At 51.3% G+C, this 14,932-nt stretch overlaps 1 protein-coding gene across 6 annotated transcripts in view; it reads left to right on the forward strand.

Moving 5' to 3' along the window:
* The window catches only part of Baiap2 (BAI1 associated protein 2), a 64,235-nt gene that overhangs the window by 10,969 nt on the left and 38,334 nt on the right, over positions 1 to 14,932 (forward strand). For all 6 annotated transcript variants that reach the window (XM_021211613.2, XM_021211615.2, XM_029546686.1 and 3 more), the window contains exons 2-3: positions 3,764 to 3,839; positions 6,859 to 6,945. In XM_021211613.2, coding sequence (XP_021067272.1) covers positions 3,764 to 3,839; positions 6,859 to 6,945 — 163 coding nt within the window. The remainder of the gene's footprint in view (positions 1 to 3,763; positions 3,840 to 6,858; positions 6,946 to 14,932) is intronic.

Here is a 14,932-nt window from a genome sequence, read left to right on the forward strand (position 1 = left end):
AGCAGCAGCAGCAGCAGCAGCAGCAGCAGCAGCAGCAGCAGCAGCAGGTGGAACTCTGTGAGTTCCAGGACAACTTGGTCTGTATAGAAAGTTCCAGGCCAGCTAGGGCAACATAGTGAGGTCTTGTCTTTAAAAGAGGGCAGGGGTGAGCTGCAGGACACCCTGCTTGTGACGTCCTGGCAGAAATGCCACAGTAAACTTGGCTTAAGCTCTGCTGGTCTCTTGGCGAGTTTCCCAAAGCCCCAGCCCTTTTGGGATGTGTTCCATAGAATAGTCTCCTGTGAGTTTGCAGGCACCCCTTAGTGGCATGTGGAAGGTATCTTTAATAAACACTGAATGAGCAGGTGAATAAGTAAAAGAACTCTGGTTCTAAATATAGTTCCTGGTCCAGAAAAGCCACCCAAGAGCCACCACACAGTCACAGTGCATTTGGGACAGGCAGGTCACAGGCCTGGATTTTGAAGGAAGTGTGAGGCTTGCTCACTGAGTAGGATTCTGTCCAAGCAGGAGAGATGGCCTCAGTTGTCCCTAGACTTGAGAGTGTCCTCTGAGGACCATGAAGCTCTCTGCATGGAGAGCTGGCTTTAGGTTTCAGGTATGGGGAGGTTCCTTCTTCTTCTTCTTCTTCTTCTTCTTCTTCTTCTTCTTCTTCTTCTTCTTCTTCTTCTTCTTCTTCTTCTTCTTCTTCTTTTTTAGGTTTTTCGAGACAGGGTTTCTCTGTGTAGCCCTGGCTGTCCTGGAACTCACTTCGTAGACCAGGCTGGCCTCGAACTCAGAAATCTGCTGGCCTCTGCCTCCCGAGTGCTGGGATTAAAGGTGTGCACCAACACGCCCGGCTGGGAGGTTCCTTCTGTTCCTCCTCTGAATCTTGAGTTTGTCTTGTCTTGACTTTTCTGTTCAGTTCTGTTCTTTATCTTTTGTTTTAAGTTTATTTTTTTGAGACAGGGTTTCTTTGTGTAGCCCTGGGTGCCCTGAAACTCTGGCCTTGAACTTAGAGATGGCCTGCTCTGCCTAGAGAGTGCCGAGATAAAAGGCACGTGCTGTTAGCACCCAGCTTGTTTATTTTTGCAAGGTCAAAACTACAGCTTCTGCTTTTCTCCTTTGTGCTCCTTGGTGTTGATAAGGAAGGCGCCCTTTCCTGGTCAGCAAACCCTTCCAGCTGCCTGCTTCTGCTCAGCACCTTCCTCACACTGCCAGGCACGAGCTTGTTCTCTTCTGAGGAGCCAGTCTAGAGCAGGTGGGCAGGGAGTGGACTCACCCAGGAGGGTCTGGGTGAAGTGGGGCCAGGAGAGCCACCAGGGCAGCATAGCTTACTATGTCAGAATGGCTTCTAAATGAACCCTAGGATAATGAGATGGACTGAGCTCAGAGATCCCGACATAAGCAAATGTGGGGATACACCTATCTGCACACACACCCCGGATGTATTCCCCACTTTGTGAGCCACTGGATTTCTTTATAAGGTAGCTGGAAGCCAAGTGAAAAGTCAGGACATTGGCCAGGAGCCTGGAAATAAGCCTCTTCCAGAGCAGGCCCACTTTTCCAGCCAGGTCAGGTGTCTCTATGCAGACCTGGAAAGAAACTGGTCCTCTATGGCCAGGAGAGGCCTCCCTCAGTGTCAGCCCAATGGCATTCACGCTGCTGCCACGGCCTCCAGGCCAAGACAGCAGCACCAGTGCATCCCTAGCTGACAGGCTGCTCTTGAGCAGGTGGAGGCTGTGGCCATGCCTAGGTGTCCTGGCTGGCACTGACACTTCAGCACCCACATTGCCCAGCTAACTCCCTCCTGCATTCCTCCTGTATGAGCTCAACTGCATCGAGGAAGTGAAACCTCACAGCTGCCCTCTGAGTCACAGGAGGCATGGCAGGTACCTCAGTGGTCTCTCTCACTTGGTCTTGAGTGGTTTCTAGTATATTCTCCTGTCATTCAGGATGTTAATGAAGCTCAGAGGACAGATCTGAGCTAAGCCTCCTTTTCCTCCCAGGATCCTCAGGGGCATTCCTAGAGCCAAACTCTTGGGTCTACTCCTAGACTCAGTTTCTTCAGCGTTTTGCCATGTAACATCCCTGTCTGCTTTCCAGGTACTCTTTGGATTGCACAGTTCAGATAGATTCCCTAACACAATATACATCCACCTCAATTTCCTGTCCCCTGTGTCTGCCTCTCCTGTCTCTCCAGTCAGGTCCCAACTGTCCTCAGATACTGCCTGGTGTACAGACAAAGGAATTGGGTCCTGACGGGAGCCTCCTTCCTTCCCTTCATAATCAGAGGGTTGAACAGCAGGGAGGTTCCTCTCAACTTCCTGTTTGACCCTTGACTGGAATCTCTACAGCCTGAGGCCTTTTAAATGCATCCAGCTTGGCTCTACTCAGAATCTCCCTCCCAGCTTCCTATCCTGTCTGAGGGACATTACTATACTCACTTCCTCTCCTGTTTGCTCCTGGAGCCCTTTCAGGGCAGCTTGGTTGGCCGGGGGCATTTACACAGTTCTGACCTACTTGCCTCCGTTTTTAGTCACAACAACTGGTCCTTCCTGCCCTCCTGTCTCCAGCTCTGTTGGAGCCCTTCTGCCTCCCCTCCTAGTTGCTGGTTGTGGGATGGGACCTGGAGATTGGTTGGTTGCTGAGTGTTCATTCCATGTGTGGTCTCTGGGCTAGCATGAAGAGGTAGCCAGGAAGACAGTGTCCCCAGCCCTGTAGATTTGGCTGAGAAGTGTTGTTGCGTGATGTTCCTGTGTTCTGGGAGCCCTCATGGAGTGACCGGTCAGCAAGCCAGGCCCACATGTGAAAGGGATGAGTGGGTGGTAGCTTAGAGCTGGAGTCTTTATTCCCCAGGAATAAGGGATCCCGGGTCTTCATGCCTCCCGCTGAAGGTATCCTGCCATACCTAAGGGCAGGCCAATATAGAATGTATCCATCCATGGGTTTTCCAGAGCCAAGCCCCATTGTGGACACTGGCCCTGGTGCCCTTAAATGTCACTCTTATCTGTTATGTTGGCCCTTCAATGAGGCCACCAGTTGGACAGAGTTGGTATAGAGCCTGATGGCTTCCGTTTCTGTTCTCCTCAAAGAGTCAGGCACCGTCCCCCGTGGCTTAGGATGTGGTCTGGTCAGGTTTTCTTTCAAAGTTCCTCCTGGGGTCTCCCCTGACTGGTGTAGGCTGTTGACAGCCTGTGGGTATTCTGCTGGTAGGATTCTCATTTGGCTGCTGTTTGTGTGTGCCTGTTTTTATGCCATGTAATTAAAACATTTATTTGGCCTTCGCAGTGAAAATCTAATTTCTTGAGTCTAAGAACTGCCGATATTGGCACAGGGACTGCAGTCCGTCGGGTAAACAGATCCGGAGCCTGTTGGATTGTTCATAGCATGGTATTTGTAAATCAGGCTGTGCACTGCTGTAATCAGAGCTGATGTTGGTAATTGGTGTGTTGAGTTAGGGTGGTAGTGTGGGGGGTGTCGCTGAGCATTTGTGTGTGGCCGACGGGTGGCCTCCCACGGCTGACTCAGCCCCGCCAGCCTGGTACCTCAGAAGCCATGGCTGTGAGTGTTGCCTGTGCCATGCGGCCCTGCGAGGACCCTTGTTGCTGTGCAGACAGCCCTCTACAGAAGGCTCCTGTCCATGCCTGGGTGCAGTGCTCACAGCAGGCAGAGCTGGGGCTTCAACCTGGGGAGGTGGGCAGTGTTCCTGACCCCGTCCAGGCTGAGCTCTCCCAGCTATGGGTGGATGGTGGTGAGGTGACGTGCTTTCTCTGTTCTTTTCCAGACCATCATGGAGCAGTTCAACCCCAGCCTTCGCAACTTCATCGCCATGGGCAAGAACTATGAGAAAGCACTGGCAGGTATAGCTGGCCCCTGGCTCACAGATGAGCTTTCTTCCAGCCTCTTACTGCCTGGGGAGAAGCTACTAGGCCTCATCTGGATAAGAGGAGTGGAGAGTGTGTGCACCCCCATGCTCAGAGTGTGACCCTGCACTTACTGTGACCACAGGCCCTTACCATACAGGCTGGTCTCAGTGCAGGCTGCTTTGGTCCCAACAAGCAGACTACTTAGAGACAGAGGTGTTGGTGTGTCTATTCTCTGGAACTTCATGCTAAGTAAAGGATTGGGGTTGGTGCTGGTGGGGGGACTTTACCACAGCACTACCAAGTGGCCTCCAGCACCGCAGTTCTCTCAGGTACCCTAATCTATTCTGTTGATGGCTGTTCCAAGCACACCCAACCCTGTAGTAGGACCATGGCAACAATCTCCTGAATAATCCCAGAGGTCACTGAGGTGAGATGTGGGAGGAGAATATCCCATGGGCCTGGTCTATTGGAACTCACAGCACTGAGCCAAAGCCCTGAGGGCTGACCTCCTGATTATGTGAGACATAAGGAGGATGTTGGAGGGCTCCCCTTGGCTCTCCCAGGGCCACTGCCCTACCCTTCTCTGCAGCACTGGGCTCAGTAGCATAGCCCCCAGAGACCTGTGGGATCCCAGAGATCATGAGTTCAGATTCTGTCCCCTAGGAATTACCATCTCCTTTTTAGAAGAAGCCAACTTAGAGGGTCTTCATACCATCCGATCCCCAGACTGTGAGTTCTCAGGTTGCTTAAAGAGGTGGCCGCAAGGGATGGGGAAGTAGCTCAGTCTACTGGTAAGGTGTTTACCACAGGAGCAAGATTTCCTAGCTTTCAAGCAAGTCCCAGATGCAGCCACATATACCTGTAACCCTAACAAGGTGTGCATAGCAAAGGAGGGACTTGCCAGCCGGCCAGCCTGACTGAAAAACTAGCAAGCTTGAGGTTCAGTGTGAGCCCTTGTCTCAAGGTACTGAGACAAATAGTGGCAGAACAGGACACCTGACAGTTTCCTCTCTCTTCCCCTTGTACACAGCAATGCACACTCCCCCATACCCGTAGGGACGCACAAACACAAAAGAAATGTCCATGTGCAGCTGAGGAGATGGTTCAGTCACATACTTGCCACTCAAGCATGAGGACCTGGGTTCTAATCCCCAGCACCCGTGTAGAAGCTGAGTGCAGCAGTGAGCAGGCGTGGCCCCACTAGCACTGGAAGGGGCTCTGCCGGGGGAGGGGGGAGGAGGTATCTGCTCCTCTCCTGCTTTGTCATGTCTTTTGCTTGTGGGGTGTTTTGGGGGTAATCTTACTGTTTAGCTCAGATTGGCTTCATACTCTCTACTATCCTCCTGCCTCAGCCTCTCAAGATTACTAACATTTGCAACCACAACCGGCCCTTGGTCCCCTGCTCTGATGCCTGGCTTGCCCTCAGCTTTTCTGTCTGATTGTAGCCTCCTGGAAGAAGCCTCAGGAAGCAGAAGTGTAGTGTGGAGACCAACAATGAATCTTCTGTCCTGTCCCCTAAACCACCCTGCTATCCCCCCATGATGCTTCAGTTCTCCCAGTAAAGAGCTTTCTGGGTCCTGAATGAAACCAGCTGTCTCTGGTCTGATTCTCATGTCTGTTGAAATTGGAAGGCTTGGATGGCTATGAAAAGTAGGAAAGAGGCTGACACAGTCCACACCAGTGATGTCCTCTTCCAAAACCATTCTGTGCGGGTGCTTGGCGACTTAAGCACAGGGAGCCTCCGCCCTGGTGTGGCTCTCTTCCTTCAGTAGACTTCTGTGTCCCGATGGCCTGAATCTGAGGTGTGGCCTCACCTTCTCTGTGGGTATGATGGAGGCGACTCGCAGTCTGCTCCTTTTTGATGTTCCCCGCCAGCTCCTTGATGCTCGGGCACGGATTTCCTCCCAGACCCTCCCTTGTGTTCTCACACGGTTGTCCAGGCTGTGTGTGGACAGCCTGGATGGTTATTTCCTCTTCCTGTTTTCTCTGATTGTCTGGGCTAGCTTAGTCTCACAGGCCGTACTACCTCAGCCCTTCAGCCTCCAAGTGCCCAACTTGGGTTCCTGTGGTTTTTTTACTTCCATGTGTTTTAAGAAGCCCACCCTCCTATGCAGCAGAAACTCCTCAGTCCCCCAGGACATGGTCTTGTACCACAGAACAAATTGTGTGCACTTAATTGAAAACCATATAAACTTTGATAGAGTGCCTGCTTACAAGCCTCTGACGGAGTTCTGTAGAAAACAAATTAGAGCGTGTAGTGGCACCACTGGTGGCTGCTTCCCATGGCCCTGTTCTCCAGATCGGGCTGCCTCTTCTGTCCTCCCTGTTTGGCAGTCTGAAGGGTAAGTAGGTGGGGCCTTCCTCAGATGAAGGAGTGTGCCAGGTACTCCAAGGACCTGGTGAATGTATGCGCGTCCTGTCAGCAGCAGCCACCGGGCTGGTGAGAGGAAGAGGCGGGTGCTGAGCCTTCCACACCCAGCTCACCAGTGCCTCTGATACCCAAAAGCCCCTCTGGCTGCTGCAGTGGGAGTGCAATGCCTTCAGCCCGCCTTGGGCAATGGCACCTGCTCCTGGTTAGGGCCTATTCTGAGACTGAAGACACGGACTCTTTTGACTTGGAATCTTTGGATAAAGCAGTGGCCTCCTGCCTTTCAGATCTGCCTTGATCCTGCCCAGGGTTTGTAGGCGCTTTGTTTGGTGTAGTACACTTAAAGCTGCACTCCCTCCCCCTCGTTGAACAGCACATGACAGGGCGCCACGCTCTGCAGTTTGACTTGAATAGCTCTGGACCTGCACAGTACACTGTGTTCTCACAAATAAAAGGAACCCTCGTGATAGCAGTGGAATAAGAGTATCAACAAGAAACAGTGGTGTCCACAGAGGTGATGAAGCTGGAGCACTCCTTGAGCTTGTCCAGGCCTAGGTGGGGGTGGGCTCCACTGCCATCCTTGTGGGCAGCAGAACTTTCCTGGGTCTCTGTGCAGAAAGTAACCACTCTCCCCTCTCCCCTCAGGTGTCACCTTCGCTGCCAAAGGCTATTTCGATGCTCTGGTAAAGATGGGGGAACTGGCCAGCGAGAGCCAGGGCTCTAAGGAACTTGGTAAGATTCTTGGCTGGGAAGGGGACCTAAAGACCCGCCCCCCCCAGAATTGTTGGATATACCCAGGCAGGTCTGGAGTGCTGGGTGTTGGAATGAAGATCAAGCTTTATCTGTTAGATAAGAAAAGCAGCTTTACAATGGCAGAGCTGGCTGGGCACTCTGTATGGAAGTGGGTGCGCCGTGCAGCCTTGGGCTGCTGCCTGGAGCTCACCCTAGTGGGCTGTCTCCCTTGAAGAGCATGGCTGCGCACAAAAAGACACAGGCAAAGCCACATTTAAGGACATTGGGACCTACACTACACTTGAGCGGCAGATATAAAGGGCCTATGTGGAAGTTTGACTAAAGTGATCACTAACATACTGAGTCATTCCTGCCATGAAAACAAGTACGCTCTGGAGGGCGCACCCCCAGGCGACCCCCTACCCCCACTTCATAATACAGGACACTTAGGAGACGCTGGAACGTAGACTTCCCAAGTGGTCTTCTTTATTCTTATGCCACCTGTGTTTTACATGGGCTCCTCTGAGGTGATGTTGCAAGCTGGGCTTTAAAGGAACCCAGCTTTTCTTGGTTTTCCTGAGGCAAGATGTGGGTGCTGACGTGGTTGAGGTCTCCTGTCCCTCACAGGGGATGTTGGGCTATGAGGTAGGCTGTGGCATGCAGCCCTTTGTTTATCTGCAGCTCTCAGGCTGGTCTCTTGTAGCCATGAGCACTGAGGACAAGATTCTGCATCTGGCCTTATCCGTAGATGCCTCCTTTTGGGGACCATTCCAGGATGTGGTCCCTGTCTGGCCAGCAAATATACCAGGTAGTTGTGCTGAGAAGGAAGCAGATAGAGATGTTCTAAGAGACCCAGGCAGTGAGGTTTGGAACCAGCAGCTCCCCTAAACTAACAAGAAGTCTGGGTTTCTCTGTGTAGTCCTGGCTACTTTGTAACTAGCTCTGTATACCAGGCTGGTCTAGAACTCACAGAGATACACTTGCCAGTGTCTCCCCAGTGCTGGGATTAAAGACCAAGTCACCACCCCTGGTTAGAACTGAATTTCTTTATGCATATGCTAATTCCAGTTCTCAGACTTGTCTCCTTTGTGCGTGGCTTGCAAGCAGAGACACAGGTCTTTTCCTCTCACTGATAGGCCTGTTGGTGTGATTTACAGGGTACATTTCACCACTGAAAGTGAAGGATTCACTGGGCTTGGTGTATTGTGAGTTTCTTCCCATCTTCTGTATCTAGCTCCAACTTTTCTTTTTAGTGTTGCAATTACAGTCAAGTGTCACCACACCTGGCCTGTTCATCTGCCAGTGGACATTGGAGTGGCTTCTGCTCTGATTGCTGTGAACACTGCTGCCTTGAGGAGTGGGAAGTACTGGTGTGGGCTTACATTTCATTTCTCTTGGGCAAATACCTGGGAGTGGAGTTGTTAGAGCAAACGGTTGGAGTCTGTATTAAAGCAGCACTGCTTTGCTTTAAAAATAAGTCAGCCCTGTTACCCACCCCTCCCTGCCCACGTCTCCCGCTCAGTCAGCTGCTCTCTTCCATGTGCTGTTTGCTTCCAAGTGTCTGAAAGGCAGGTTCATGCTGTCTCTTCTTTTTTAACTTTATGCTAAGGAATTCTTAGGATGGAGCCTGCTTTCTGATGCCATCCTCTTACCTCACCCAATACAACTATTAAAATCTTTGTTAAAATCAATACACAGTTTTGAAGGTTTTGTTTTATGGGAGTAGTAAATGTCCTCTTCCCAGCTGAGATCCATAATCCTTTGAGATTGCTTGATTTCGCTGCCTTATTGGGCAATGAAGCATCAGCTGCAGATATTAGAGTATAATGTGTGGGGAGTTTCCTGTGTGCATGATGGTGAGCCTGCCCATCCCTTCTATAGTCAGGCCTCCCCTATCCCTGCCCACCCCCAGGTAACCACTCAGCAGCTCTCTGTGCCATCAATGGAAGGTCTGTGTAAATTCGGTGCTACCTGGGGCTCAGTAGGCTCCATCGCCTGGCCCCTCTTCACACTCAGGCCACGTCATACTGTCTGTCGGGTGGCACAGCTCAGTATACCCTCACCTGTGAGGGCCATCTGGGCTGCTCCTGGTTGGGGTATTTCCAAATTTACATTTCTTTAATTAATGATGTTCAATATCTTTTCACGTGCTTAGTTGTCACTTAACCTTTAGTAAAATGTAAACCAGGCGTGGTGGCACGCACCTTTCATCCCAGCACTTGGGAGACAGAAGCAGGCAGGTTTCAGAGAGTTTGAGGCCAGCCTGGTCTACAGAGTGTGTTTCAGTACAGCCAGGGCTAGCTACGCAGAGTAAATCCTGTATTGAAGAAAAACAAAAATAAATAAATAGTTTTTAAAAGATTATTATACTTCCTTATTTGGGTTGAGCAAGTGTGATTGTCCAAGAACTATTTCTAGGAGGCAATGTCTTCTACCATGTGTGTCACCACGTGTGTCACTGGGAAGGAGCTAACAGTTTGCTAAGCTTAGTGTCATGGGTCTTGCTGAGTTATCTGGCCGGCCTGGCCTTTTACTTTGTGATTTTTTTTTTTCCTGATACTACGGATGAAACTCGAGTCTCGTGCATCTTCTCTTTTTGTCTGTCTGTTTTACTATGTATGGATGTACTATGTATGTGTGCCTTACTATGTATGGAACATGCCCTGAACTACCTGCACCTCTCAAGAGCTGGCATTACAGGAATGCACTAACAAGCTTGGCCTAGTGGAGGAAGAACAGTTTAATTTTAATTTTGAATTTAATCATTGACTTTAGTTTGGAAGCTTATTGATTTTTATTGCGATTCCGGTCATGACTCTTATTATAACAACTTTTCTCTGGAATACATTATATATAGCCCTTCTAATTCTCATTTGATGTTAATTGATTTGTTCCCAAACCACTGACTGCTCTTGGAATCATTTTTGTTGGAATCGTTTTTGTTCGTTCTCTGGGTTCATCTACCCATTTGTTTTTTCTTCCTCCCTCTTAGAACCCGTCATCCCTCCAGTCTCCTGGTCACCTGGCTTCTTCCTTCCCAGGCGGAGCCCCCCTGTCTCTGAGAAGTCTGTCTGTTTTGTTCCTGGGTTACTGTCTGGGGAAATCTTGTTTCTCCTGTAAGGTTCCAGCAGGGAAGTGGGAAGTGGTTTTGATACTTTCCTGTCTCGGGCTGGCTTGGCTGGTGAATTCAGGAAAGATCTTTGTTCGTGTTTGAAAGCATCATCTGTCATGTTTAACACCGAGTGATACTGCTGAATTTCGTACTGTATTCATTTTATTCTGTGTTCTTGGTCTTCACTCCTTGTAAGCTATTAAAATCATTCTGGGTGCTCTGAAGTTACCTGGCTGCATTTAGGGTGAGGCTGGGGATGGCGACAGCCTCAGTGGTGGGGTGGTCTGTGTTTTGCATGGCCAGACATCCTAGGTCAAGAGGTGAAGGGAGATAGTTGGTATACCGGGGGTTGATGCATCTGTGCAGAAATGTTCATAATCCAGAGCCGGGTGGTGAGCCTGAGAGAAAAGCGGAACTTTGGATGACCAGGACCTTGGAATAACCCTTATGCCACAAGTGTCAGCTACCGGAAGATTGATATGTTCTTCTGCCCTGGACCCATCTGTACCGTCGCCAGCAGTGCGTGCATTCATTTTCACTGCTGTAGAATATTCCATAAACACATAATCAACCATCTGTTCTCTGGTCTTCTCTTGGTTATACTTGAGTTATTCCCAGTGGGTTTTGCTGTTGTGAGCAAGCTGGTTCATAGGAGATGTGAGACTGAGCCCTTTAGAAGATAAATGCTCCAAGACTCCACGGCCTTTGACAGCAGCCACTGTGTGCTGTCATAGGGCTTGCTTGCTTCCTAGTACCCAGCGTTGCAGCTCTTCCTGACTGTGTCTCTCACAAATGTATAGACTGTGCTATCAAGTGCATGCATGTTGTGCTATCACATGTTGTGTCTGGTAAGCCAGACCACATCATCAGGAGGCGACCTTATTTGTAGTCTATTCTTAATACTACTTGGTTTTCTCCTCCTGTCTGTAACGTCACTCATTTCTGATCACTTGGTCAGCATGTCAAAGATAAGCTGGTCTAGATTTGTAAGGTTCCCACTGAGGAACCTCAGAGCCCCGAGGGAATGTAGCCCCTCCCAAGGTGAAGAAGCCTCTGCTCTGCCCACAGTGGAGACGCTATCCAGGTCGGCCTCTATTGCTTCCTAATCAGTTGTTTTCAGGGATTGCTCTTTCTTTTTTGAGACAAAGTTACGCTGTAATGTCTAGTCTGGTCTTGGACTAGCTCTGGGTCACAAGAGCTCCATCCTCCCTGTTCAGCCGTGAAATAGCTAGGCCACGGGCATGCAGCAGCATACCTGACTCAATGGTCAGATCTTGACATCCAGCTGAGTAGGGCCTATGAGCTCACCCTTTTACTATGGGCCTCTTTCCTGGCCTTTCTAGATTAGGGCCCTGGCTGCACAGAACAGGGGTTGGCTGTCAAGCGTACAGATTAGTAGACCTAACCTGGCTAATTCCTTCCTTCCTCCCTTCTTTTTCTGCCTTACCTCTGCTCCCCCGCCCCTTCCCAGTGCTTTCCCACATAGGGTGATGCCAAGCAAAGCTGCCCATGGCTCCTCCTCTGCCCACTGGAGAGACACCACTGTTAAGGTTGTGTAGGACCCTGTGCTTCCTCCTCATCCTTGTGAGAATGACAGGCAGCAGCCACCAGTACCCCATCCTGCTCTCTGCAGAGAGCACCTCCCTGCTGCCGGACAGTGAATGCCCAGGGAGTCACCTTGCTTCAAATGATCCCCTAGAGCCTCGTCTTTGTTCCTTTTCTTTCTTTTGGAGTAAGTGAATGACCCGGGCAGTGCCAGCCTTTGATCTTCAGTCTTTCTGTACTGCAGACTCTGGCCTCACAGCTGGGGAAGGGCCTCAAGCCTGCAGGCTCACGCAGGAACCATCCTCTCATCTCCCTACCGTGAGAAAGTCTGCAGCCTGTCTGTCAGAGCTTTACTTTGATACAGCAGGCTGCTTAGTCAGGGACAGAGGGCAGCTCCGAGCTCTGCATTGTCACACAGCCCGTCTGATGTCCCTGCCGGTAACCACCCACTTGTTAGTCTGTGGTTGCCTCCTACCTCTGGATCCCTTGCTTCTGTCTCTGTCAGAGTATTCCCTAGTGCCAGAAACAACTGGCAGTCGCTGTAACTGGGCAGGGACGCCCTGTGCACAGAGGTCACTTTGTGATCTGTGCATTTGGGTGCTGCTTCTGCTTTCCTGGGTTATTTGTTACTGGGGCTGACTAGAACGATGTGGGTATCCAGCCAGGCATGAGCTCCAGGCTGTTCATGAATTTGTGGAGGCATGCACTGTTCCCGTGCTCAAGGAGCCCTGGATGGTGGCCTGATGCTGAGCAGGAGGAGCTCAGAGACGGGAGCTCTGCTGTGTGCACTCACTGATCCCCACAGAGGCTCTTCCTCTTTCGACTTTGCCTGAGCATCTTCTCTCTCTACCTTGTTGCTGGGCCTTAGGGTGCCCACCATGGACGCATCTCTCACACTTGTCAGAGGAAGACACCTGTCCAGTGTGCCTCAACAGCAGCTGGACTGTCCCTCACGGACCCCCTCAGCGGGCCATACACCGACCTGTCGCATAACCACCTGCAGCTCTTCAGTCCAAGATGGCTGGGTGCACAGAACTGGGCTAAATCTGAGACAGGGAGGAAGGGACCAGAGTTTGGATGTCCATGGTGGGGTGTGCACACATGAGCAGGTGGGCAGGTGCTCAGGTGTTCTGTACTCAACTCAACAAGGGTCACTTAGCTGCCCGTGGTCTGTCCTTGGTCATCCTGTGGACTTGGGAAGTTGTGAGGTCTGAAGCTAAACAGCCACTGCAGTGAGCAAGGTGCATCCTGAGAAGGACGCCCATTCCCTTCATGCGGTCAGGATCCCCCGATGCAGTCCATGTCCCAAGGCCTCAGCAGGGATGTGTTTCGTGTTTGCACAAGGCTGTGGTCAGGGCTGCCCATGGAACCATCTGTTCTTTTCAACCCTTGCCTGTCTCTGGAGGCTTCTTCAGTACTCTTTCCTTTAAAGGGCTGCCTTGTACCTGCCAGGGCCTGCAGCACACTTGTTTGTGATCACAGGGACTTGTGTGTACTTGCTGAGAGCCCCAGGCCTCAGCTGGGGCTCTGCTGTCTGCTAAGCCTCACAAGGCTCCAAGGGGAATGAGCAGATGCTCTGTGCTGGCCCCAGCCTGCAAGTAGGGATGCTCATAGACAGACAACAGCAGCCCTGCCTCAGTCTCCAGGCGAGGTGTGACCCGGCCGCCATGTCCTGCCTAAAGTGAGGAGTTTCTCCAGTGGTCCAAGGCTGGCCTGGAGCTGCAGCATCAGTTGCTCTCCTGCCAGTATCAGGCTCACTGAGTCAGTCACACTGGGTGGCCCCAGGCACCCAGGTCTCTGGGACATAGGGGGCTGTAGACTTTCCACCCTGAGAGGCCTTCAAGATGCCCCTAGTGGCACCTATTGGCCTCGGTAGTTTTGAAGGTGCCAGCTCGTTGGGCGCCGGTATTTCTTGTGAGGCTGTAAGATGGTCCAGCCATGTCCTTCTCCTCTTAAGTCAGGCAGAGCCCATCCTCACCTGGTCAGGGCGTTTGTGTGTGTCAGAAGAGGCTCTGACAGCGACTGTTTAGATGTGTCTCCAGTTGTCAGATCCTAACAGCGCAGGCTCCATCTTAGAGACTACTAAATGCTGATAGGCACTGTTTGAAGGTCTTAATGAAACCTGCTCACAGGGAGCTGTGTCCACTGAACATCATCGAGGAGCCTGACTGGGCTAGCTGCTTGCTCAGGATAAGGACAATAAAGGAATAGAGGGCCTGGCAGTGCCAGGCATGAGTGGTGTTCCCCTTCCTAGCTAAAGGCACCAAGTTCCCCTAGTTCTCCCTTCCATCTCCACAGTAAAAGGTGAGGATCCCAGGGGTCCCTTAGACTCCAGACAGGGTCCCATGCTCTACTCTAAAAGTACGCTGTAGAAGTCTCTGGGCAGTTGCCAGGCTAGACTCAGCTGAGGCTCCAGAGCTGCCAGCTGGGTGGGCTCAGGTGGTCATGTCTCCTGTGTGGCAGGCCTGGCCACTGCTGAGAGCTCCGTGGGGCCTCACTGAGGCTCTGGAGAGAGTAAGAGCAGTCTGAATTGGATTTGCTGAAACCTGGGCAGCAGCTGAGTGACAGCCAGAGAAGACGCAGCGGGTGTCCGTGTTCTTCAGCTCCAGGTCTGCTTTGTGGTGGGAATATCAGTAAGCGTAACAGAGACAGGGCTGGTGGCTGTAGGGGTCTCCTTTCAACCGGTGGTTCCCAGCAATTTCTTGGCAATGCAGGAGCAGCACAGTTACTGTAGGCTTAGAGCTCAACCTGCGGCCTGTGAGGACAGTGGCTCACCTCTGCTGGCTCTGCCTGAGTCCCAGAGTGGCAACAGACAGGGGTGTTCATTGGCTCTCTCAAACCAGTGAGCATAAAGACCAAATCATAAGAACTGGACCCTGGACCCAGGATAGCTCGAGGAGCCCCAGGAGCCTCACAGGTAGGTCTGTCTATGGTCGTCATGTGCTCCCAAGTCAAAGCCTATTTACCACATCCTCCGTTCATGTGCTGCAGCACCAGATGCTCACATTTCAGTCAAAGTTAACATGGGGTCACTCCAGGTGTGGCCAACATCTTCTGTGGGTAGGTCTCTCCTTCCCTGGGCTTCCCTAAGGCAATGGTCGTCAGGAATGTGGGCACACACACCAGGTACCTGTATACAGACCACAGTAACTGAGAGAATAGGGACCTAGGCTTCCCAACAGACCTTTGCAATGAAGAGAGATGGGCTACTGGATACTGTCAGAAACATGGGCAGGTACAGAGAGGGCCAAGGGTCTTCCGTAGCCCTAGATGGCAAACAGTACAGGATTCTTGTCCAGTAGCAAGACTAGTCAAGAGCCAGTCTGAGAT

Source organism: Mus pahari, chromosome 14, assembly GCF_900095145.1.
Source record: "Mus pahari chromosome 14, PAHARI_EIJ_v1.1, whole genome shotgun sequence".
Lineage (NCBI taxonomy): Eukaryota > Metazoa > Chordata > Mammalia > Rodentia > Muridae > Mus > Mus pahari.